The sequence below is a fragment of the Pollicipes pollicipes genome, unplaced genomic scaffold, assembly GCF_011947565.3.
Source record: "Pollicipes pollicipes isolate AB1234 unplaced genomic scaffold, Ppol_2.1 Scaffold_4740;HRSCAF=5597_pilon_pilon_pilon, whole genome shotgun sequence".
In the NCBI taxonomy this organism is placed as follows: domain Eukaryota; kingdom Metazoa; phylum Arthropoda; class Thecostraca; order Pollicipedomorpha; family Pollicipedidae; genus Pollicipes; species Pollicipes pollicipes.
This window is the reverse complement of record NW_023596545.1, coordinates 16,852,542-16,876,541: the sequence shown is the minus strand read 5'-3', so window position 1 is coordinate 16,876,541 and position 24,000 is coordinate 16,852,542. Positions and strand designations below refer to the sequence as shown.

Genomic DNA, 24,000 nt, shown 5'->3' with positions numbered 1-24,000 from the left:
AGTAACCTATCCCAGCTGCGCCAATGTTAGTGTACCGTGACTCGCCATCTACGGCGCGATAGCACGCTGTTGCTGACTGACCTTGCCGTTCTCGCGAGCGTACTGCCCGGTCAGCAGCGAGTGGAACACGATGATGGTCTCGTCTAGGTCCCAGATGAAGATGCGGTCGATCTTCTGCGCCAGTTCGTCGTCGGGTGACGGCTCGCCGCGCCGACGTCGTCGGCCGGTGCTGCCGTCTGTGTGTCAGCCAGACACGAGACGGGTCAGGTCAGGTCACGCCCATACCAAACCATTCGGTAACGCAGCTCTAAAGTATGTTCAAAGCTTTCTTCAATTTGAATGGGAATCTGCACGGTTTTAGGTGGTTTCAATCAGCTCCTCCCTGGCCAAGAACGTTGGAACTGACAAAATTTCTTGCAACAAAAAAACATGCTCGTGGTTTCGAATCACAACTTATGCAAACAGATTTTCAGAAACATATTCACATGCTTAAATGCGATATGTCACCTAAGAACTTATCGAAAAATGTTTTTGCTCTGGCTGGATACTGCAGGGGTTCAGGCCAGAGCTTCGAAAACCAGCAGATACTAAAAATAAAGCACAATATCGACGGCGACACATCCTTTATGAGCTACAATATAGGGTTATCTGAGCCACCTGTCCCTGTCCTGATAACAGTTCGAAAACCGCAAATTGAAACCATTCGCTGCGGCGGGATGTCACGCTGCAAGAGTTCGCCCCCGTCGCTCAATCAGTTAGAGCGTCTGTCTTCCAGCCTAGCCATAGCCGGAAGGGTTAGTTCCAGTCGCTTTGCGCTCCTCGCTATTTGGTCCTCGTTAAGATGACCTACAGCCGGTGGCAGTGGCCGAGCAAGGTCAGATAAGGTCAGTGGGCGGGGCGGACAGCCGTCGCATTGGGTCAGAGGGTGGGGCGGACACTGGCGTGAGATGAAGTCAGAGGGCGGGGCGGACAGTGGTGTCAGATGAGGTCAGAGGGCGGGGCGGACAGTGGTGTCAGATGAGGTCAAGGGGCGGGGCGTACAATGGCGTTCAATGAGGTCAGGGGGCGGGCAAGCAGTGGCGGCAGATGGGGCTCAGGTGTCGGAGCGAACAGTGGCGCGCGTTACGGTACGCTAAACTTCGCCACAAAATTATGCACCGGAATTGCACGACCGGGTGGCGGGTTCAAGGTTCACGCAACAAGCGATATTTGGCGAGAACCTTGATGCAGGAAGGCCGTCCAATCATAATGTTCGAAAAATGATGCCTACTCGAGGGCAAATACGGGGTGGGTATTAACACGCTTGAAGGTCGTATCCATCACCACTCCCCATAAAAAATAGCTAACGTATGGAACGCCACCCTTCCGCCAGACTTCTGATAACTGTATGATAACCCATTACTTTCCAGCCCTAGTCCACCCAATAAGCAGCATAAACAGCTGGCGTAGCCCCAGTGCGTTGATGGCCGCCACTGCGTCCCACGCAGCTCCCCTTAACCGGCTGGCAGCAGCGGAACAGCCCGCGCACTCCTGCTCCCACCACACTGCGTCGCCAAGGAGTTCGGCGCTAGCTTGCAAGTGGAAGGCGGCTGTTTAAACACAGCCAAAACAGACAGGTGGTCTGACAACTGCCGGCCGCGTGACATGCCGGCCGTTCACGTGATGCCAGTCGGACCGGAAGCGACTCACTTCCGTTACTGTTGCGTCTCCGCCGGCCGGTGCCCAGCGTTGGCGAGTGGTACAGGAATGTTCCAGCCTCAGAGAACTCGGATCCTGAAAGACGTTCACGATTACTTCCAAGGCCGCTTTCACCAACTGCCATCTTTTTTAATCTGACCTCGCACATTTCCGTAAAGCGACGTAATCTATTCCATGATTAGTGATTGGTGATACAAAAGAATGATGACCAAGAGCAAAAGTGACTGGATGGGACCATTGCAGAAAGAATGCCGCATCATGCACCTTTGGAAACAATCTTATTGATAAGTCATTGCCATTTAAAGGTTAAAAGGAAAACGAGCTTCTTCCAAGCCGTTGCTGCGCGCCAAGCATGCGCTTCAATGTGATGCATTTAAATAAGTGCCGCGTTTTGATCTTTTTTCATTACATTTACAAAGTTGTGAGCTCTTATGGCGGAGGTAAACGACCTTCAATACACTAGAAAGTTCTGGTTGGGCGACATTACCATGCAAGCATTGCTTGCACCGAGAAAGTTCGTGTTGAATCTGAACTCGCGGTCAGGAGCCTCACTGGCGCATGTGCGTGGTACACTAAACACGGCCATGGAGCACTCATTCGAACGAGGCGACAGTGAACTACTGGAAACAACAGTGAACCATCCCTGTCTGAATGAGAGATGGGGTCTGCTCTGGTTGACCCATCCAGCGGGGTACCGACGGAGCTCAGCCGTCCGACCTGCGGGTGGCCATGGAAGGCGAGTCTGTACGCGCAAGTGCGCGGGGTGCCGGAGCGACAGGTGGCGCACCTGCGTCGAGCTCGGAGTGGGGTGCCGGAGCGACAGGTGGTGCACCCTGCGTCGAGCTCGGAGTGGGGTGCCGGAGCAACAGGTGGTGCACCTGCGTCGAGCTCGGAGTTGGGGTGGCCGGAGCACAGTGGTGCACCTGCGTCAAGCTCGGAGTGGGGTGCCGGAGCAACAGGTGGTGCACCTGCGTCCGAGCTCGGCGTGGGGTGCCGGAGCAACAGGTGGTGCACCTGCGTCAAGCTCGGAGTGGGGTGCCGAGCAACAGGTGGTGCACCTGCGTCGAGCTCGGAGTGGGATGCCGGAGCAACAGGTGGTGCACCTGCGTCGAGCTCGGAGTGGGGTGCCGGAGCAACAGGTGGTGGCACCCTGCGTCGAGATCGGAGTGGGGTGCCGGAGCAACAGGTGGCGCACCTGCGTCGAGCTCGGAGTGGGGTACCGGAGCGACAGGTGGTGCACCTGCGTCGAGCTCGGAGTGGGCGTGCCGGAGCGACAGGGGTGGTGCACCTGCGGTCGAGCTCGGAGTGGGGTGCCGGAGCGACAGGTGGTGCACCTGCGTCCGAGCTCGGAGTGGGGTGGCCGGAGCGACAGGTGGTGCACCTGCGTCGAGCTCGGAGTGGGTGCCGGAGGCGACAGGTGGTGCACCTGCGTCGAGCTCGGAGTGGGGTGCCGAAAAGACAGGTGGTGCACCTGCGTCGAGCTCGGAGTGGGGTGCCGGAGCGACAGGTGGTGCACCTTGCGTCGAGCTCGGAGTGGGGTGCCGGAGCGACAGGTGGTGCACCTGCGTCGAGCTCGGAGTGGGGGTGCCGGAGCAACAGGTGGCACGTCTGCGTCGAGCTCAGGGTGGGGTGCCGGAGCGCGGAGATGCCTACCCTCGGGGCGTCGAGACGGGCGGGCAGAAAGCGGACAGGTGGTACGTCTGCGTCGAGCGCGGAGACACCTACCCTCGGGCGTCGAGACGGGCGGCAGCGGCGACAGGTGGTACGTCTGCGTTGAGCTCGGAGTACAGCTACCCGAGAGCGTGTGGCTGCCGCCAGCCGTTACCCGGGGACATGTACGAGCCGAACCCGCTGGCCCCGTAGTAGAAAGCCTGCGGCGAGTATGCCCCGTAGCTGCCGTAGTCGGCGGCGACCTGGCGACGGACGGGTTTGAGGTCAGCGCGAGGTCATGGGCGGCGCAGCTTGTGTCAGTTCTGCCGTCGGCCTAGGTTCGCAGGCGGCGCAGCTGGCTCAACACCGCCACCGGCCTGGGTTCGCAGGCGGCACGGTGGGTGTCAGTCCCGCCACTGGCCTGGGTTCGCAGGCGGCACAGCTGGGTCAGCACCACCATCGGCCTGGGGTTTGCATGCGGCGCAGCTGGCTCATCCCCGCCACCGGCCTGGGTTCACAGGCGGCGCAGCTGGGTCAGCACCGCCACCGGCCTGGGTTCGCAGGCGGCGCAGCTGGGTCAGTCCCGCTGCTGGCTTGGGTTCGCAGGCGGCTGGGTCGACCGCTGCACTCACAGCAGGAAGCTGAAGGGTTGGCCCATATAGAGACACGCCGCATATAGACTTGCGGGCCACTTGATGGGCTCGTGGACGGCGAGGCGCTGCGCCATGGGACATCCCTCAAGATGTACCGCAACATCACGACGTTGTGAATTGTGATATGGGACATGCCTCAAGATGTACCGCAACATCACGACGTTGTGAATTGTGATATGGTAAGCTCTCTACCATCACGGCTGTCAGTTTGAAGAGGTTATGTGCTGGTTTGCCGGGGGGGGGGGGGGGGGAATTGCGGTTAAGGTCAGAAGCGACTAATTGGAGACTGAGACGGTGCGCTGTGGACAGTAAAACGTTCGCCTGTATTGACACTGGATCCCATGATCACATGGACTACCACGACCGCATGAACTCCCCAACCTCTGAGCGCCGACCTCTGAACACTTCCCATGCCACCCCCTCCCCTCAGAAGAGGATGTCAAGCTCCGACCCCTTTGACCTTCTGATTCACCCGATGATTACTTTCCACCGTCACCACTTTGAATCGTCTGACCTGGCTGAACCATTTTCGCTACTCTCACCCAGCTAGTCCGAGCATCCTCCCTCAGCCTGAGGTTCTGTACCTCCTTCCGTGACCTGTGTGGCGTAAGCTCCCGACTTGACCCAAACCCAACCCACTCGGAAACCCCCTTCCCGCCCTGACCTGTGCCCTCTTCCCTCCCCCCCCCCCCCCCACCCCACCAACACCTGACGTGATCCCTCACCGAGTCCCCCTCCCTTGACCCGACAGACCTGGATCCCCCTCGATCCCTCCCTGATCTGTTCTCCTTTCCTCACTCCCACTGACTCCTCCCGTGACCCGGCTGACCAGGGCTCTCCCGATCCCTCCCTGACCCCTCTCGTGACCCAGCTGACCCGGACTCTACCCTGATCCCTCACTGACCTCTCCCGTGACTTAGTTAACCCGGACTCTACCCCGATCTCTCCCTGACCACTTCCGCGGCCTAGTAGGCTCGAACTCAACCCCGATCCCTTTCTGGTCCCCCTGTGACCCAGTTAACCCGGGCTCTATCCCTTTCCCTTCCTGATCTCTCCTGTGACCCAGTTTAACCCGGGCTCTATCCCTATCCCTTCCTGATCTCTCCTGTGACCCTGTTAACCCGGGCTCTATCCCTATCCCTCCATGACCTCTCCGGTGACCCGGTTAACTCGAACTCTACCCCGATCCCTCCCTGATCTCTCCTGTGACCCAGTTAACCCGGACTCTATCCCGATTCCTCCCTGACCCTTTCCGTAACGGCTGACCTGTGCTTCCCTCCAGATGAGTGTCTGACCCCTCCCGGACCGGACTGACCTGCTGCGAGCTGGCCGAGCCTGATGCGTGCCTGACCCCTCCCGGACCGGACTGACCTGCTGCGAGCCGGCCCAGCCTGATGTGTGCCTGACCCCTCCCGTGGCGTACTGACCTGCTGCGAGCCGGTCGAATAGGCGGTCTGGTTGAGAGGCGGCGCCGCCAGGCCGGTGCCGCCACCGCCGTAGTTGTAGGCGGCCGACATGTACGGGCTTTGGCCAACCTGGGAGCCGGCCGCCGAGCCCAGTCCGCTCCCGTACGGCGTCAGGTAGTTCTGGCTCAGACCGCCAGACGCCCGCTGCTGACCCCGTTGACCTGGTCGCGGGAGAACGACCGACCGTTAGCACCGGCTGGCTCAGAGCTATCGAGGAAGCCGGAGTTCCTTACCATTTCTTAGACACAACTGGTTAAATAAAGTTCGCCACTTTGGTAGTCGCTAGCGATAGCCGGATCACTTCAGTAGAGCAACGACGCTCGCCTGCAGTAATCTGACCACTAATCACGCCACCATGGCACACCTCCGTCTACCAGATCACATGGTGGCGAGCTTCGAGACCAATCGGGTCCAAGTAATCTGACCATCAATCACACCACCATGGCGCACTTCCGGCTACCAGATCACATGGTGGCGAGCTTCGATACCAATCGGGTCCAAGTAATCTGACCACCAATCACAAGTAATGACCATTTATCACACCACCATGGCGCACCTCCGGCTACCATATCACGTGGTGGCGAGCTTCGATACCAATTGGGTCTTGTCCAACGCAACAATCATGTGTACCCGTCCGCCGTCGCCGACTCACTCAACACTCCGAATCCACACGCAGGAGGGCGGCCTCCTCCTCGTCATTCTCTTCCCTGTCCTCTCTGTCTTCCGCACAGACTGTATTTCCCCGGCACTCAGCCACCCACGCCGCCATGCAATCAACCGTGTAAAGCGCGATCGCATAGCTAGCATACAATATGGCCATCAGCACCCGTAGCAGCGCGACGGCGGCGCGTCCGACGGGAGCAAAAGCCTTCACAATGCGCACGGGGATGGCCAGGCAGGCCATGAACGCTCGCCAGCCCGACATGGCAGCCAGCTGTGTCCGCTGGAAGAGGCGCGGGGGCGGTCCTGAGGCCGGTGTCTGCAGACACGCCACGTCACCGCCCGGCCCGACAACAGTTGTTGCAAAGCAGGAGTGCAGACGGGCCCAGGGCCGTACCGAAGTAAGGTCACAGCGTTGCCGCATATAAAAATGTAGATTTCGTCTTTTGCGCTGTCATTTGCCCCGGACAAATAACGACTAACGTTTACAGTGTATTTATCTATTTCACCTTGGGTACCCAAAAGGTGATTATTATCCTGCCACAGTTTGAATGTGTCGCGTCGTTGTCGCTCATCCGAAAACATGGTATCCACAAAGTCAGCATGAGCAGACGCATTAAGCATAAAAACATGAACATCGCATGACGTTAGCAGGGCTCCGGGAGCGGAGGAGGGGAATACAAGGGCGATTTTTTGCGTTTTTTTCCCACGGCAATGATAGAATTTCTCAAAGACAGAGGACGCCCCCTTCCCCACACTCGCACCCTTACCTACCGGCATTTGTGTTATCCCGGTGATTATCTGTCGCCCCTGGGCTACCATACCCAATTGAAGCTATCAATACCCACGACCAGTCATGGGCGCAAGAAGAGTGGAGACAAAGCACGCACTTATTCCCGATATCGGAACAATCTAAATTGTTTCTGTAACTCCGACTATTGACTACTACACACGTTGTATTCACAAGCATGCTATGACTGACAATAAACGTAAAAATAAAGGGAGTAACCGCGCAGCGAGGATTGGCACGACCCGCCAGCTGCCGTACAGCCCGACACTTGTCTTGCACAACGATGCATGCGGCTACAACACTGCAGACACCACAGACCGTCGAATGCCAGGATGCACACTGCAGCCGGCCGGGCCGCAGCGGCGTCACTCCTGGCACAGTCCCAAGGTTGAATGAGTAGGCAAAACCACAGGAGATATCGCCGTCATACCACGTGGTGTTGTGGTGTCAGAAGTCCACTCGGGCCGTACCCCACACACCCCAACCGCTAGAGACAAAGCGCATATGCTGCTCTGCTGAGTGACACCAAGGACTCCGAAAGAGAGTCGCCGTTGTGTGTCTGGTTGATTCTTAATGAGCGAGGGTATGACGTGATCATCTGGGTAAAATATGATGGGTAAGATGTGATGATCACTGTGATGGTCGAAATGACCGACAGACGTGTAAGGACCCCAATGAGACCAAGAGCCTTATCAGAGACGATCAGTACAACGAACGAGCGAAGGGGCATGAGGCACGTCCAAACAAGCCTAGGGGAAATTCGTTTTCCAATCGTAATGTAATGGAGTCGTGTTATGTACAACCATGTAAACGTCACCACGGTCAGTGTCAGACTAACCAAAAATTTGGTAATGTCCGTGCCCCCTATTTCTTCGCCCATGATCAACTACACAAATGGCATGCCACACAGTACAACGCCGGTCGCTTGTATATTTTGTTTTTGTTTGTTACCCTGCTCCTGCGCCGTGTGCCCGTACCATTCCACATTCGGGTTGTGCAGCAACAGCTCATGGCATGTCTGTGTATTTGTTAACTTCAAATTCAGTTAACGAACCGCTTGAAACAAAGCATAAAACCTGGTGGTTTATCCTAGGTAAACCACCAGGATACCTTTGATTGACATTTATGCTTCCAATTTCAGTACCTGTATGAAGTCAAAGGTGGCTTTATAGGACGGAGAAGGGGGAGCGAGAGGCCCGTTTTAAGAACCTTGCATTTTTTAGTTTGTGCGCCTGCAATTGACATAAAACAGATCGCACGCTAAGGGATCTGTTTTAATTCAAGGCCTTCGATATCAACAGAATATGTCAGCCCCATAACCAGGGAATATTTCACACCGGTCGGGTCGGCCACAACAGGCCGTGGTCTGGGCGGGTCAGGAGGGATCAGGCGGTCAGGCAGGGGCACGTGAGGCCTGGGGGGGTCGACTCAGGCCTGAGGGGCCGGCCACAACAGGCCGTGGTCTGGGCGGGTCAGGAGGGATCAGGCGGTCAGGCAGGGGCACGTGCAGGCCTGGTAGGGGTCGATTCAGGCCTGAGAGGTCGCCTCCGCCCAGAAAGGGAGCGGGCCTTTCGAACAGAGAAGACGCACACACACTGGTCGGAGCGGTGAGGCGGCCGCGCGGAAAGGTCGGACAGGAGGTGGGGAACATACAGAATGAAAGGGGCCAGATAGTTGATACACTTGACTGCATGGACCATGCAGCGGACCGGAGCAAGCGAGCGCAGTACCGGATAGATCCCATCAACAGACAGGCAGGGGACCGGAGCAAGCGAGCACAGGACCGGATAGATCCCATCAACAGACGGGTAAGGAATTGGATGTGGACTGTTTCGGAAGGAACCGGAAGGCTCAGACTGTAGCCGCACCGACCGGTCAGGTGTGGTGGGGTCAGTATCAGGGTAGGCAGTGGACGTACTGACAGGACCGGCCAGTCGGGGTGCGCACAGGCAGGACAGCAGCTCGGCATGGCCACGTGCCGACCACACGGGTCACAGGCAGGACAGCAGCTCAGCATGGCCACGTGCCGACCACAGGGTAACAGGCAGGACAGCAGCTCGGCATGGCCACGTGCCGACCACACGGGTCACAGGCAGGACAGCAGCTCGGCATGGCCACGTGCCGACCACACGGGTCACAGGCAGGACAGCAGCTCGGCATGGCCACGTGCCGACCACACGGGTCACAGGCAGGACAGCAGCTCAGCATGGCCACGTGCCGACCACACGGGGTCACAGGCAGGACAGCAGCTCGGCATGGCCACGTGCCGACCACACGGGGTAACAGGCAGGACAGCAGCTCGGCATGGCCACGTACTGACCACACCGATCACACGGGGGAAATGCACAATATATACAGCATAACCTAGTATACACATCGACAGCACATATAGCACGCAGTATAACAATACACAGGACAAAACGTACGGGAGGACCCAGACCAGCAGGTCAAACAAGGTCTTCACTGAACGAAAGAGAGGCCAGCCAGATAAGCCAGATGGGGTAAGACAACATGTCGAAAGACTGCTTCAGTTTCTGGCGTTGCAATGTTCATACAATGCATTGCCTTTTGTAACAGCAATGCATTTTTGAGGTACAGCTGGCCATGTGGTCTGACCAACAATGCCATGCAATCAATTGTGACATTTAAAAGCCGCGTTTCCTCCATTTGGAGCTACGGAGCATTCGTTGCGTTCCCTTTGCACACTAGAGGCGTCAGCGTGACTCAAACTGAAATGTCATGCTTTCTGTGACATTGAGTCTGTATTGAAAACAACACAAAATTATTTAATCCGACGTGCAAGAAAATGCATGAAGTCTGCATAATGACCGGATGATTCTAAACCTGGAAGTTCCACAATTCCTGAACAAAAATCCTGCCACACTCCTTACACAAGGAGTACTCACCCATAATCATTCCAGGGACGCACAGTCCGTGGTTCGTATGTGCTAAAACGCATGATAACATTTTAAATTCTTCTAACCGCACCACAAATAAACTAAATGTATTTGTTCCTTTTGGAGTTTCGTGCCAGCTGCACGAAATACAAACGCCAGAGCTGTCGACCGCGATGACATCACCACACGTGCTCACCGCCTGAGGCCGCTGGATGGCCGGGAGCTCTATAGCACTATCGGCTCCCCTAAGCCGCCAGACGGCGGTTGGTTGCCCCCCCCCCCCCCTCCCCATCCGCAGGTCACGGGTTGCCATTCGACCGATGACTCGCAGACCCGGAGCAGGGGATCGGGGATTTCCCTCAGCGCGGTGCTCGCGTGGTTCGCAGACCTCGAGTCGAGGAATCGGGGATTTTTCTCATCGCGGTGCGTCGCCTGCCGCGACGTACCGCCCTACATCGGCTGGAGTGGCAGCCGCGCGGACGGAGTGCCAGGCGGGCGCCGATGTGGTGGGTCGGGGCCTCCCGCCGATGGGCCGTTGTCTCTCGCGGACCGTTCGATCACGTTGACCTCATAACAGTGTATTGATCTCACACAAGCCGCCAAGCGCAAAGCGACGTCCAGAACCGCGCACAAAATGTTTGATGCCCGGTGTTCAATGTTAACATCAGACTAGATACTTCATAAAAAACGCCCGGTCTACATCGCCTTGCGCGCGGGTTTAACCGCGCGCATTCCACATCAAACACCCTACCACTAGCAATCAACGAATATACTTAATGACCAGCAAATCGTAGGAATGCGTCCAGGGATTGCAAAGATGTGTAAACAGACAGAATCCGATTGAGCCCGTCCGAAGAGCAACGCAGGCATTGTTCAGCTGAGATGTGAATGGCACAGAATTCAAGCTCTGTCTCGTTGCGTAAGTTGTTAAGTGCATCTACGAGGAACAATATGAACACAAACACCACAGCAGCAATAGCCTTATTCCTAGAAGAAAAACAAGGAGGATGGAGATTTAGGTGCGTTGATATTTCGGCAACATGCCTCTATCGAAACGAATAGCAGAAGTAAATTGAGTTTAACTCTCTGTCTCTGTCTCTGTCTCTGTCTCTGTCTAATGTAACTCTACTACGATGCTTTTGCAGAAGTTAGCAGCACTGATCAGATTCTATCTCTGGGTGAAAAACTCAGGGACCAGTCAGGGGATAATTTCACTTTCGAACTTTGTGTAAGCAAGTTCATTCGTAGACGTCCTGATCGACTCATCAAATGGTACATTTCAGAGCGAAAAGAAACGTCACGAACCAGGCCAGTTAAATGAAAGGTAATGGAGCCGACCAGATACATACCAAAAAAGGGTCATTCGGGCCCGCGGGGCCCTGACAAACGGTTCTTGGGAGCTAGACCGGCTGCGTCACAAGGCTCATCCATAACGAATGCACAAATACTGACATTTACAATGCCACAAAGTCCTTCCTAGATAAGTACCTCGAAAAACGACAAACGAGACAACGTCTCTCGGGAACGTAATGAGACGTTGAAACTTTTCTTGTCAAAAATGCTACGGCCCCATCTTGATAACCGATCAGAGAGTATAACGTGTCTTGTCCTTTAACACTGCTGACTAAAATGACTTCATGCTGATGGCAGAAAAATAGAGGTTGGGATAATAACACAAAAGTTCCAAAGCATCTTACCTGATGATCAAAATTAACCGCAACCAAACCAAAGATAAGCCCTGACACTGGCCAGTGTAGTTTACGGTTTTGAATGCACTGTCAGGTAGTGTGAAACCGGCAAAGTTAGCACACTGGCCTGGTTACAAGTTTCAGCCGATTTGCAACATACGCTCGGCGAGGGCAAAGTTGGCCCGCCCACTTATGTTTGTTCCAGAATGATTTCTGACCAGTGCATTGTAGCCGCTCCAACCTTTGAAAAACTGCAGGCACTTCAATTGTGAATTTTTCGGTATAAACATAGGGGTATCTTACAAGGTAGCCTGATTTTGACAGGTCAAAGAAAGACCGTGGCTGTCGGCGACGGCGATTCCCAAGAAAATGTTCAATCTTTTGCGCCAAAGGAGTGTTGGTATATTTCTGAGGCAGTTTCTTAAGTAACAAGTCAATTGAATTAGAAATCACGACTAACTGCATTGACTTTTCGTCAGGTACAAGGTTCAGAGCGAGGTCAAAACCAACCTGTTTTTTACTAGAAAACCTGCTTGCTTCGGGGGATGCCTTTTGTGCCCATTTCGGAACTCGTGATCAAAGGGATGTTAAGCCATCTGATTTGGACTTATCAAGTGCCAGAGGCCATTGACCTACAATGGCTCCGATCAACCTTTCTTCAAGGATCATACCACCTAGTATCATCTCTCGTGCTCACCTCGATTTAAAAGAAATCTCGCAGGTATTTTTCACTGCGGCCGCCTTACGGTCAACTAAAACTACTGGCGTGAAATACATCATTGAACTTTTGCTTAAAACAGGCATTTAGGTTAAAAGCGGTTATATGAGCTGGCTCGGAACAACTTCAGACACAGATCTAGCGTTTGACTTTGTTTGAGCTTATTTAACCCGAAAGTTATGATCTAGGTATGTAAAATTTGACAAAAGGGTGTGCACACACAGCTCTATATGCTCCGTAAACTTCGTATTTCTATCGCTCTTTGTTCATGAGATCTCAGGCGGTTAACTTGACCCCACTTCCAACAGAGCGCATCGATTTCAACAGACCTCACGTGCGCGTGTTAGCCGTGCACTTAGGGGACGGGGCACCGAAAACACATACGCTAACACAATGAACGCCGCGATACTACTGCATACCACAGACCAAAAATATCTCACTTTACTTGAAATATTGTACATCAGATACATAACAACCACCACCAACATACAAAACAAACAACTGACGCAATTACTTTTGTACAACGTGTGGCTAGCAGGACAGCGCCCCTCCCCCTCCCCCTTCCCACCACCACCAGTAATTAAGGGTACTGAACCAGTAATCAATAAAACTGATCCGAAAAAATGCAAAACTTCCAGCCATCCAGAAGTGTGCCTTGAATTACCCATACATCATCCAAACGCCATTCTTTCAATTGCATCCAACATACGCTTCGTAGAAATAGGACAAAACCCGAACGTTTTTGTACGCACTGTGTGTGGCTGCAGGTATGTAGTGTAATATGTGTCTTAACAACGATCATCAAATTGATCAGTGTTAGAAATATAAGCTTTGGCAACATTTTACATCGACGCACCGAAAACTACAAGGTCACCTTACGAAACCTAAAAGAAGCAACCGGAAAGCTCATAAACGCTGAGAGGTCATCAATACACACCTTCTTATACATATATATATATATATATATATATATATATCTTTACCATTTTATTTCATGTTAAATACACTCACCTTAGGTCAAAGGTCAACGTCCAGCCCCTTATCAAAAGTAAGGATACACACCCTGTTCCTACGACACGTTCCTACGATACATGATTTTTAGGAGCTGTCTTCCTATGGAAAATCAGTTCGGAGTCCAATTCCCGACATCTGCGCATGTCTATCCTGCGAGAGCAGCTGTGACACTCGTCAGCGCATTGGCTGCGCGCCTCCCGATGACGTCACGATGGGATCAGGCGCAAGCGACTTACTGTGCGTCGTGCCGTACATGTAGCTGTTGTAGACGGAGGGCGCCTGCAGACAGGCTGCAGGGGACGCCTGCGCCCCGTATGTCTGCATCGACAGGCTGGGGAGCACGGAGACGCCGGTCAGGTGACTGGTCGGGGCAGGATGGCATTGCGTCACGCTAACCATGCAGTGCTAACTTTGCAGGACACACATTGCAATAAACAAGGCGAACGGTTGATTAGATGCTGGACAGGAATGAAGTCGACAGTTTGTCCAATAAATTTAACAACGGCACGCATGCTTTACACGTGCAATAAGCATCTCTATAGGATTATTTACAGCTGATTTATCGCTGATCGCTGCCAATACATTAGCATGATTGCGAACAATCGGAGGGACATAACATGCACGCCCCAGAGCCACCTTTATAGCCCAACCGCCCCCTCCCCCCCCCCGCCCCTGTAAGCTTCCAGGTCTCCTCACTTCTTCAGGTACTCGTGGGCGGCGAAAGAGTCGGTGACGGCCGAGGCGGACCCCGTGGCCGTGGCCGCCGCCTGGCTGCCGCCCGGCTCCGGGCCGTAGCCGAACAGCAGCTCGTTCTGCGACGTGCTGGCGGCGTGCTCGACCGAGGCGTCCGCGTACTGGCGCGGGTAGGCGTCCGGCGACACGGACGGCTCGAGCTTGGTGGCTGAGGGCGGCCGGGACGTGGTGGTCACGGCCTCGCGTGGCCAGAGACGACCAGCGAGCTCAACAAAGACAGTGGCGGCGTGGGAGGATGGAGCGAGCTCTACAGAGACAGTGAGGGGCTCGTGAGGAGGGAGCGAGATCTACAGAGAAAGCAAGGGGCTCGTGAGGAGGGCGTGGGCGGAGCTTAATCGAACGCCCTACTCCAACAGTGCCAAGAGTGGGAAGAACGGCCAAGACTCTCTAGATAAACTCGTAACCAAACACAACCCTTACACACATATGCACACATTGAGTGGGACTAACTGGCCCGGGTGCGGCGGTGGTGTAGTAATTACGAAGCTTGGTTCTGGACCTGTCGGTACTGGGTTTGGGTCCCGGCCACGTCACTACCACATCCCACATGATACCGCACATGTGCATCCTGACCTAAAATGGCCCTGCAGCCGGTGCGAGGCTAAGCCTCAGCCATCAGTAGCCGAGTAGCAGTACGGAACTAAGAGGCCAAAATCTAGCTCACTCATCTCCTTAGAAAACCAGTGACCTAGAATTGCCGACTTTGGATGTAAAGCAACACCCTATAAGGAGTATTTTTCACTCATTTTCCCTATGTTATATGTGATTTTTTCACTCCTGCCTGATATTGACTAATCGCACGAGCCAAACTAATATTTTCCTTCCTGAGGCTTTCAGATGTCATCCAAAACCGAGCTCACTTGAAGCCAATAAGCATAAACAAGGCTTCACAGAACCTAGATACCTCTGGCTATGTCCTGACTCATCTGCATCTTAATCATGTCTATGTATGCACAGAGCAAGGCGCCAGGTACCTTCAATCCCAAGAGCACCACCGACTCCAGCCGCTTGCATGCATCAGGCTTGGTTCGTTTACAAAATGCATCACAATCGGCAGCTGTGTGCTAAATGCAAGGTTTTCACGCACCCCCCATTTTTTGGGCCTCACTACCGCACCATAAAAGCGGAGCCTGGTGCAAACACCAGCAAAGCCTGGTAGACAATTAACCCGTATATTTATTTTACTCAAAGAAGCTTGACCACTTAACTGCATCACTCCCGAAATGCATGGGTGGTAAATTGAAGAAATGTCTTCTAAATGAAATTTACAAGATGAATATCATTGTTTGAACACTCATGTTCACATATTTTTAAGTCAAATCAGCTTATTACAAAATGTTGCCAAAAAAGTATCAGTATGTGTGTTTATTTCATCACATTTTCTTTTCTTGGTTTCATACCAGTGTTATATAACTTCATTCTTCCTTCATTTCCGATTACCTTCAAAGGTACGATATCTTGCATAAAATTCTGACTAATTTCTCTGCAAAATGTTCGAACTGCAAACTTGCATGTATTTTATACATAAATTGGACTGGTTCGTCAGCCGCCTACACATGTTTGACAAGCAAGAGTGAACAATTCAAAGGGAATGAAAGAGACAATTTGAAGCACGGAGCTTATTTTCAACACCATTTTTGCCCTATTAAAGTCCCAGTTGCCTTTTCTTGTTCATGTCGGTGCTACACAATGATGAATCTAAGCCTTTCCCGTGTCTGCCTCACCAAGCTATTTCACCAGACTACCTTATGCTGCCACACATAGCTTTGGGAAAGACCTGATATAGCTAATACAGGAGTGTTTGACGGCGGAATTCTGCCCTCTGGAACTGTTCATCGCGCACACCTCTTACTTGTCCAATTACTTCAGTCCAATTACAGTCAGTCAGTTACAATACTTCAGTCCAATTCGCAGTTTAACCTCATAGGTTGGTGGTCATGATTGATACCTATATTTGGGGGGTGGGTGGAAGGACACTGTCCGCAAACCATGCAAACGGTAATGACGTTTTGTTTGGGGGAGCAGGAAGAAGCGTGCCTTTAAAAAGCAAGTAAGTCTCCTGTACAGCAAGTAATTGCTTACCTTACCTTTCAACGCATGATTGGTAACCAGTGACAGCCATTTTTTTGTTTTAATGCGTCGAGTTTTGCCATAAGACAAATTATGATGCCACAAGGCATGCAATTGGCTTATTTTGTTCCATATTCTTGGTTCTTTGTCCCAAATTTCTTAAAGTGGTCCCTTATGGCTGCTTTAACCATATGTTTTCTATCGCCGTCATGGTTTGCTGACCAGCAAATGACTGTACTGTATATATGCACTATATTTGTAACACAGGGATACTCTAAGCTGCATAGCAATTACAATATGAGTTAAATATTGGTATGTAACAAATAGTCAGACCACCCCATTTAAAATGTGAAGCCAACATCTCAAACTTTGTCATTAAACATGAATAAACAAGCCCAGATGGATGCATTTGCTGCAGCTGAAAAGGCAAGCAGCAAAACTGGTATGGTCATCTAAAAGTTATGTTGCTTTTGGAGAAGAGAGATTGTTTTTTGGAGCATACCCATTATTGCCTTTGACAGAGGTTAACTATGACAATAAGTTCTTCACAGTGATTTGAAGTGTTTTGATTTGTGTGTTGTCAACAAGATGACTCCAATGAACTGAATGAAAATGCAAGATGAAACCAGCCAAACATGAGCTTTATCGTATTTCTATCACGAGTACTGCTGTCAACAGATAGGTGAGGCATTTTTCATGATGTTCAACATATGGGCTACTCTAAGTTAGGTCTGGTTGATCAATTGCATGACAAGTGGTAGTAGGAATTGTGCGAGAATCGGTGACTCACACATGTTGCTGTGATACAAACAGGATGAAATGAGGTAAGGCCTCTAAGCTAGGCATAGTTAGGCTACTTTCATGGAAATAGGCATTGGTATTTCGTAAGAAACAGTGGCATAATGCCAGTTTTCCCTGACCCCATTTTAACAGATGCCAGAGGCATGTCTAGGGTGTTCGACTTGGTGATGGGCTTATGTGTAAGAGTTCGATGCTTTTTTTTTGCTTGAGTGCTTTATGCTTGTTGAATTTTCTGTTGTTGTTTGTTGTTGAATTCCGTTGCTTTGTTTTGTGTTAAAATGCTATGGAAGAAAAGTGCAAAGTGCAGCAGCAAATTATTGGCATTACATTGTTTTTTATGCTCATTACATTGCTATGAAATTACTACACTTTAACGTATTCTATTTCACTTTAATAGCCTAAGATGTTAAAAAATAAAACAGCTTTGTCAGGTTTATGATATTACGTCCATGCCAACTTCAGATGTACATCTGTTTGCTGAAGCATCACTCACTAGCCCATACGTTCCATCTTTTGTGAATTTAATTTTTCATTCTCGTACTGTCTTTTGCGATTGAATTTTTCACTCCCACCCTAGTTCAAAAGCAATTATAGCTCACTGTAGAAAACGGCGCTCGTTGTGGATAAGACGGAGGACAAGTACAGGTATAAGAGCAGCAGAGTGCTCCGTACGACGCACAACGGCATAATTCCATCATGAGTGTTCTAAATAAAGCACAACAGCATACATCTACAACCGATGTATTTGCATATGGCATAAATCGAGATCCAATGTGCGTCTTGGATGCGAACAGAGGACTAAACTCAGAAAAAATTACGCTAAAACCTGGAACCGGTTTACCCCAAACCCCACCAAACAGGAGGATAGACTGTCCCGTCTGCTTGTCGACGCTGCGGAACAGTCTACCCCACCAGACAGGTATGCGGGATGATGAAATGAGGATGAAATGACGGTGAAATTGATGGAACGTAGCTTCACGGAGCACACTAATTCCATTGGACAGAAATCAGTCATGTCACCAACTTGCTGACCCGCCCAAAACTAATCATCATCCCAGGTTTAAGAATAATTCATATCTACAGGGGTTGTTAAGTGCTGTTGATTGTTTTGAGAATTTATTGATGCAGGCTTTGGTGACACAGTTGAACAGAGGGACTGAAGCGAGATTTGTTCGGGGTCCTCATTTGATGCGCTAGCATGTACACAACGTTTTGGTCGATTTATTTCCCGGTTGTCGTCAAATCCCAGGACTTCCACTCGGGTTGTAGCGCATAGTCACTAAAGGCCACATACCGTCCAGTCCCTCTCAGAACTTAACAACACCTGGTGACGGCCGGAAACTTAACCGGTCGAAACTTCATATGCATACTACGCATCAAACGAGGACAACAGTCCGAACAATTATTTAATTCATGAATCGGCGATTCGGTCAAGGCGCAATACAACAACGCGGTGAGCATGCTTATGTCATGTTGTCCATTCTATGTGCAGTGTCTGCGCCAAATCCAATCCATTGGTTGTAGAGTTCTGTCAAACAGCATCGAGCGTATGGCGCGCAAATAACCGCTGATTTCCGTGTTCAGCTCGAGCGCAGTCACGGGGTCGAACGCCCCACGGAGCTCCTGTGTCAGTGTCATTCAGGGTCAGTGACGGTGGACAGTGACTGCCACCCCGTTGCGTGAAATCGGCGAGCAGTGGTGTCGGTGTGATTGTAATAGCACCAGTGGTGTGGCGTGGGTGGCGACAACTGTAAGGTGCCAACACCGTCTCGTGTGACATGGGTGACAACAACCATAAGGTACTGCACACTGTCCAACTATCGCAGACAGTGTTCGCGCATCTCGACAATACGGGGCATGGGGTTCGACATTTCGCGTTGACTGATCATGAATGCCGCGTTCAGTCAATCTGGGACTCAGTCACGCATTAAATCTTGAGATCGTAATGCGACAGTTGACAGGATGGGCTCATGGGCGTGAGGCAGCACTCCGCGCTGTCGGAGATTTGTCATCAATCCTCGCCCCGCTGGCCCGTGAGTGGTCCAAGTCCAAGTCATTCGACAAGTCACACCGATCAAGCTAGATGGCAAACATTGCCACGCTCGACAAGACGTGGTAGTTGAGCTAGCCCAGCAGCAGTTGCTGAGATTAGTAACCAGCGAGCTGTTTGGTTTCCATGCCAACGGTGGCTGAGTCCAAAGAAATAGTAATGGTGAGAGAGACTTCCTTCAGACAAAGACTTTTCATGAGCACCCCTCAGTGAGTTGGACAGCCAGCTCTGTTTGGATGTCGGCGTGCGCCGACCCAGCGCGGTGTCGGCTGCGCTCCTACCGAGCCCGTAGTCCGCGAGGCCGTAGCCGGGCGCTGGCGGCGGGTAGTGGTGCGTCGGCTCGGCCGTCAGCTCGCCGCCGGCCGCCGGCGTGGTGGGCGCACTCGACCGGAACGGACTGGACGTGGCCAGACCGAGCACTTCGGCCGGCGACCTGCAACAGGCCGGGGTCACGGTCACCAACGGTCGCGGTCACCATGGGTCAGCGTCAGCAGGAGACAGATCAACCGAATGGTGGATTGCAACAGTGCGGGCGGCCAGAACAACACACAGGCGGTAGTCTGGGTCAGGGTCAGGGCCAGGACAACACACAGGCGGTAGTCAGGGTCAGGGTCAGGGCCAGGACAACACACAGGCGGTAGTCAGGGTCAGGGTCAGGGCCAGGACAACACACAGGCGGTAGTCAGGGTCAGGGTCAGGACAACACACAGGCGGTAGTCAGGGTCAGGGTCAGGGCCAGGACAACACACAGGCGGTAGTCAGGGTCAGGGTCAGGGCCAGGGCCAAGGTCAGCACGATCTCTTGGACGACAGGTCAGGGTACCGGGCAGCATAAAACTGGACAGATCGGGCAGGCAGCAGGACACAAAGAGGTGCATATAAAGTGAGGCAGGTGAGGTGTACATAAAGCATGGTGTCATTACGCAAAGGTACGTTGACCATTGCGACCTGAAATTATAAGGCATGGTCTGCGCTCTGTTTCAAAAAGGGCTGCGTGCAGTGTAGCCCGAAACACGTCAGTGCCGTGGGAAGCGGGACCCGTAGCGGTTCAGATGAGACGGCGCGTCACTCAGATCAGCTAATACAGCGGATGCATAAAAATGGATGGACTCAACATGTTGCACAGTTTCGATCAACATCGCAAAACCGGTCAAGTCTAGGCGAGCACGACCAGACATTGAACTGCAGACATGTTGTTGTTGTTCATTGGAGTTTTCGGGCGCGTCGACTGCAGTGGTCATTTTGCGCCCAGACCTGGAGACCTGATACGGCGCAGGTTGTAGTGCATCTTACGATAGTCACGTGCAGTATAGTACTTACGGTACAATGCGTACGGTTCAGGAAGTACAGCACAGCTGGCTTTTACAGAATGTGCAGTTCAATTAGAGAGCGCAGTTACGATCACTCTCAGTATCTTTGATGCGCCGATACGGCGTTTCCGTTCACCCACGGATGTTTGCAAGAGCCGTGCCTTCTGGCGCAAACGTCAACACCAGAGACACGCCTTCCGGCCGGTACATCAGGCCGCCGTCAGCCGTGAATGCATCGGCGCTTAACGACATGACGCCGCCCGCATCCGACTGGCCACATCTCCCGCCGACGTAAACAGAGCGGGCTGAGCCCCGGCGCGCCTCTCGTGCCTACCGGCCGGCCGCTCCAGATGCATGCCGGACATGGGCGGCTTCCGGCACCCAGTGACCGGTGACCGGCGCCAGCCCCGCCCCCGACCGCCAGCAAATCACGGCCCGCACCGGCCTGTCGCCGCGCGGCGGCCTGGCAGCAGGCATCTGGAGACCGTTTGCCCCTTTGAGGGCGTGGACCGCGCGGGGCCGCCGAGAAATAAACCATCTCGGCCGGGGCGGCGCGGCCCATGCGCCGGCGGCAGACGCGGGGGGCGTCGTCCTCAGACAGCATAAACAATTAGCAATAATCCGAATGATCCGTGTGTCAAACAGGCGCCGACGGCGGCCCTCGCAGCCTTTGTGTTTACGGAGCGGCGGACAGCGCCAACAAATACTGGCCGCTTAATATACGCGCTTGGTCGCCGCCGGCCCGGCTCACCGGCACGGCACGAGGGTCAGCTGCCGCCGGCCCGGCTCACTGGCACGGCACCAGGGTCAGCCTCACCGGCACGGCACCAGGGTCAGCTGCCGCCGGCCTGGCTCACCGGCACGGCACCAGGGTCAGCTGCCGCCGGCCCGGCTCACCGGCACGGCACCAGGGTCAGCTGCCGCCGGTCCGGCTCACCGGCACGGCACCAGGGTCAGCTGCCGCCGGCCCGGCTCACCGGCACGGCACCAGGGTCAGCTGCCGCCGGCCCGGCTCACCGGCACGGCACCAGAGTCAGCTGCCGCCTGCCTGGTTCACCGGCGTACCAGGGCCAGCTGCCGCCAGCCGCCTGAGGAGCGCAGCCCGGAGCGAAACCGACTTGACTGCACAGGACCGCATCACAAGTCGGATCTGTTACGTAAAGGAAACGTTGGAGGTAACGCGCGGTCCTATCAGTGCGTGAAGCTTTGTCCCATCGGGCATGGTGGGTTGCACGTGGACATCGGACTGAGTAGCTCGGGCCAATCTGGGTGCCCTCCATTGTAAAGCAGGCGTGTCCGATTGTCATAGTGCAAGACACGCTGGAACGTCACAAAACTGCAACGGAACTTGAGGTGGGATGTCACCGCTGACATTCGCAGCTGCTCCGACAGGCTAAAGCTTTTTGGGGTCTTTATTCGCAGTCAACATTATCACAAGTGTTACCACAGGTGACCGCTAGACTTGAAATACACGGGTCAGTAATGTGGAATACGGATATGGAATTTGCCGCACTTACGTTACACGTGATGGTTCTGACCCAACTGTTTGGCTGTAAAAGCGGATTTGTTATTAACTTCCGATACGATTATTTGCATGGGCACCGATGGACTGAGACTCTGTCTCAGCCACAGTTCGCTGCCGCGCCAAGATCGGCACGCGAACATTAGTTACGGAAGACTCTGAGGCAGCACTTCCAGCATCTCTTCCAAAAAATACCGGGTGGTAACCCCAACGGCTCCGCCGCGGGGGACGCAGACCGTGACCCGAGCATCTACGAAAAGGGCTGACACGGTATCCCGCTCATCATTCCCAAAAAGGGCTGGACAGTGTCCCCAACACCTATTGCCAAATCGGCCAGGCTGGCATCCCAAACATATCTTCATGCCGCTCTGCGGCGGGAGTGGCCGAGGGCGGCGGCCGGGAGTGGTCAACGCCGCCACGGCCGGATGTCTGCACCGGCTGCAGTGTAAACACCGGCGGCCAGCCGTGCCGCGCTGCAGCCCACGAGCAAGCCGACCCGCCGTCTGCAGAGAGCGGTCACCGCTCGGCCCGGCCCGGTCCGGACGGCCATCGCCCAACACGCACGGTCGTCAGACGTCACCGGGCCGGCCGGCAGGCGGCGCTGCAGGCGGGTGGCGCCGCGGCGGGACAGCTTCTGCCTCTGCAGGCGGGAGGAAGCGGCGGCAGAGCTGCTGCTGCGGCTATGTGTGCCATGAGATGCGGCAGCTTCAAACGCAGCAACGTACAATGGTGTTTCTTCCGCGCGGGCATGGAGGTTTGGAAATTTCCGCAAATGTGGTCACAAGTTCCCTCGTGCGGGCGTTATTGGTTAGTGGAAGAGTCGAACGAACCGCAGTCGAAGCCCAACCTTGAGGAAGTTCAACACAATGTGTTGATCACTTTTTCCGATTATCTTTAAGTTTATTTTATTCGATAATTCCGTTATGGCACTTGCCAGGCAAGCAGGGGAGTAAATGTGTTTTTCAGATGAAACGTGGAATAATGAAACAGGCAATGTTGCAATGCAGGTCTACAGGTAAAGCAAGATGACTATTGCTTCCTAATTACTTTGCTTCATAATCACAATGTAATTATATATAATGCCGGGCAAGCGTTTTAAACACAATGGAAAATGGAAGGTACCCATTAGTTAGTTAACCACACATTCTGAGCCTGTGTAGCCTGTTTCGTGCCACGGCAGGGACTTGCGGTCAGCTCTCACCCTTAGTGCGGATGCAAAGTAACACCATCAGGTCTGAAACAGTCCCATCGTTAACACACCTACAGTAGTTCTCGACGACCTGCCCCACCACAGCCACTGCTATCGGAATCCCCAACTGCTCTACCTGTCTAACCAATCCTTGCGGCTCTCATAGTTTCCGGCAACTTTCCGTTAGTCCAGCTGCGCGTTTTCAGGGGACATTGATGGTTCCATGACACGCCACTGCTGGCTCCCCCTCCCCCCCCCCCAAACATCTCCACCTCCCCGTTCACAGCGGCCCCACAGTCCCCGAGGCTGGCTCGACGTCGACAGGTGGTCACCAGTGGCCGCCACCCCTGCGTCCCGCCGCGCCGGCCGAGCGTGTAAAAATACGCCCGCTAGAAAATGTGTCGGGGCCATAATGAGTTGTGGAGGAGACGGAGAGGGGAGGGGCGGCTCCGCTCGAGGGCGCGCAGGGACAGGGGCGGATTCAGAGGGGGGGGGGCACGGGGTCATGGCCCCTCTTGGGCTCCAAAGGGGTTCAAAAATTTCGAAGGGGTCCAAAGCCGGCGAAACAGGTGCATTTTTTAACACAAAACGCAACAAAGTTGGACATCCTTGGACTTCCAGACGTCTCAGAACAATTGCAAGCGAAAGTGAAAAGCCCACAAGTAGACAAACATTATTCTTCACTGGTCGAGGGGATCGTGGTTGGGATATTCTAAGGCTTAATACGCTGTCCTGAGGTCCTATGCTGTTTCCGGGGACCTGCATGCCCACTTGCAAGGTCAATCCGATCGTTAAGGGGTCTTCCATGCTGCGCTCGCTTTCTTTGCATTTGCCCAGGGTGCCCTGAGCTGTTACTGAGGCCCTTCCTGCTCTCGAGCGGGGGCACTCTTGTAAATCAGGGCCTTCCGTGGATTTTCCCCATCGCTCGAAAGGTTCTAGGTTCTGTACGCTATAGCCGGGGCCCCATATGTTGACCTGCCGGGATATGCTCAGTCGCTCAGGCGCCCTTCTCGTTCGTCTCGGTTAACCTACCGACCGACTTGCGATATGCTCATGGGCTCTTTATATTGCT

The 24,000-nt window shown here is 53.5% G+C and overlaps 1 protein-coding gene across 1 annotated transcript in view; it reads right to left on the bottom strand.

Annotated features, from left to right (window-relative positions):
• Positions 1–48: 48 nt before the first annotated feature.
• The window catches only part of LOC119098000 (eyes absent homolog 4), a 50,843-nt gene continuing 26,891 nt past the window's right edge, over positions 49–24,000 (bottom strand). Inside the window, exons 3-8 of the mRNA XM_037220932.1 lie at positions 19,190–19,341; positions 13,931–14,135; positions 13,471–13,565; positions 5,429–5,628; positions 3,524–3,611; positions 49–236 (exon numbers count right to left, since the gene is read on the bottom strand). Coding sequence (XP_037076827.1) covers positions 49–236; positions 3,524–3,611; positions 5,429–5,628; positions 13,471–13,565; positions 13,931–14,135; positions 19,190–19,341 — 928 coding nt within the window. The remainder of the gene's footprint in view (positions 237–3,523; positions 3,612–5,428; positions 5,629–13,470; positions 13,566–13,930; positions 14,136–19,189; positions 19,342–24,000) is intronic.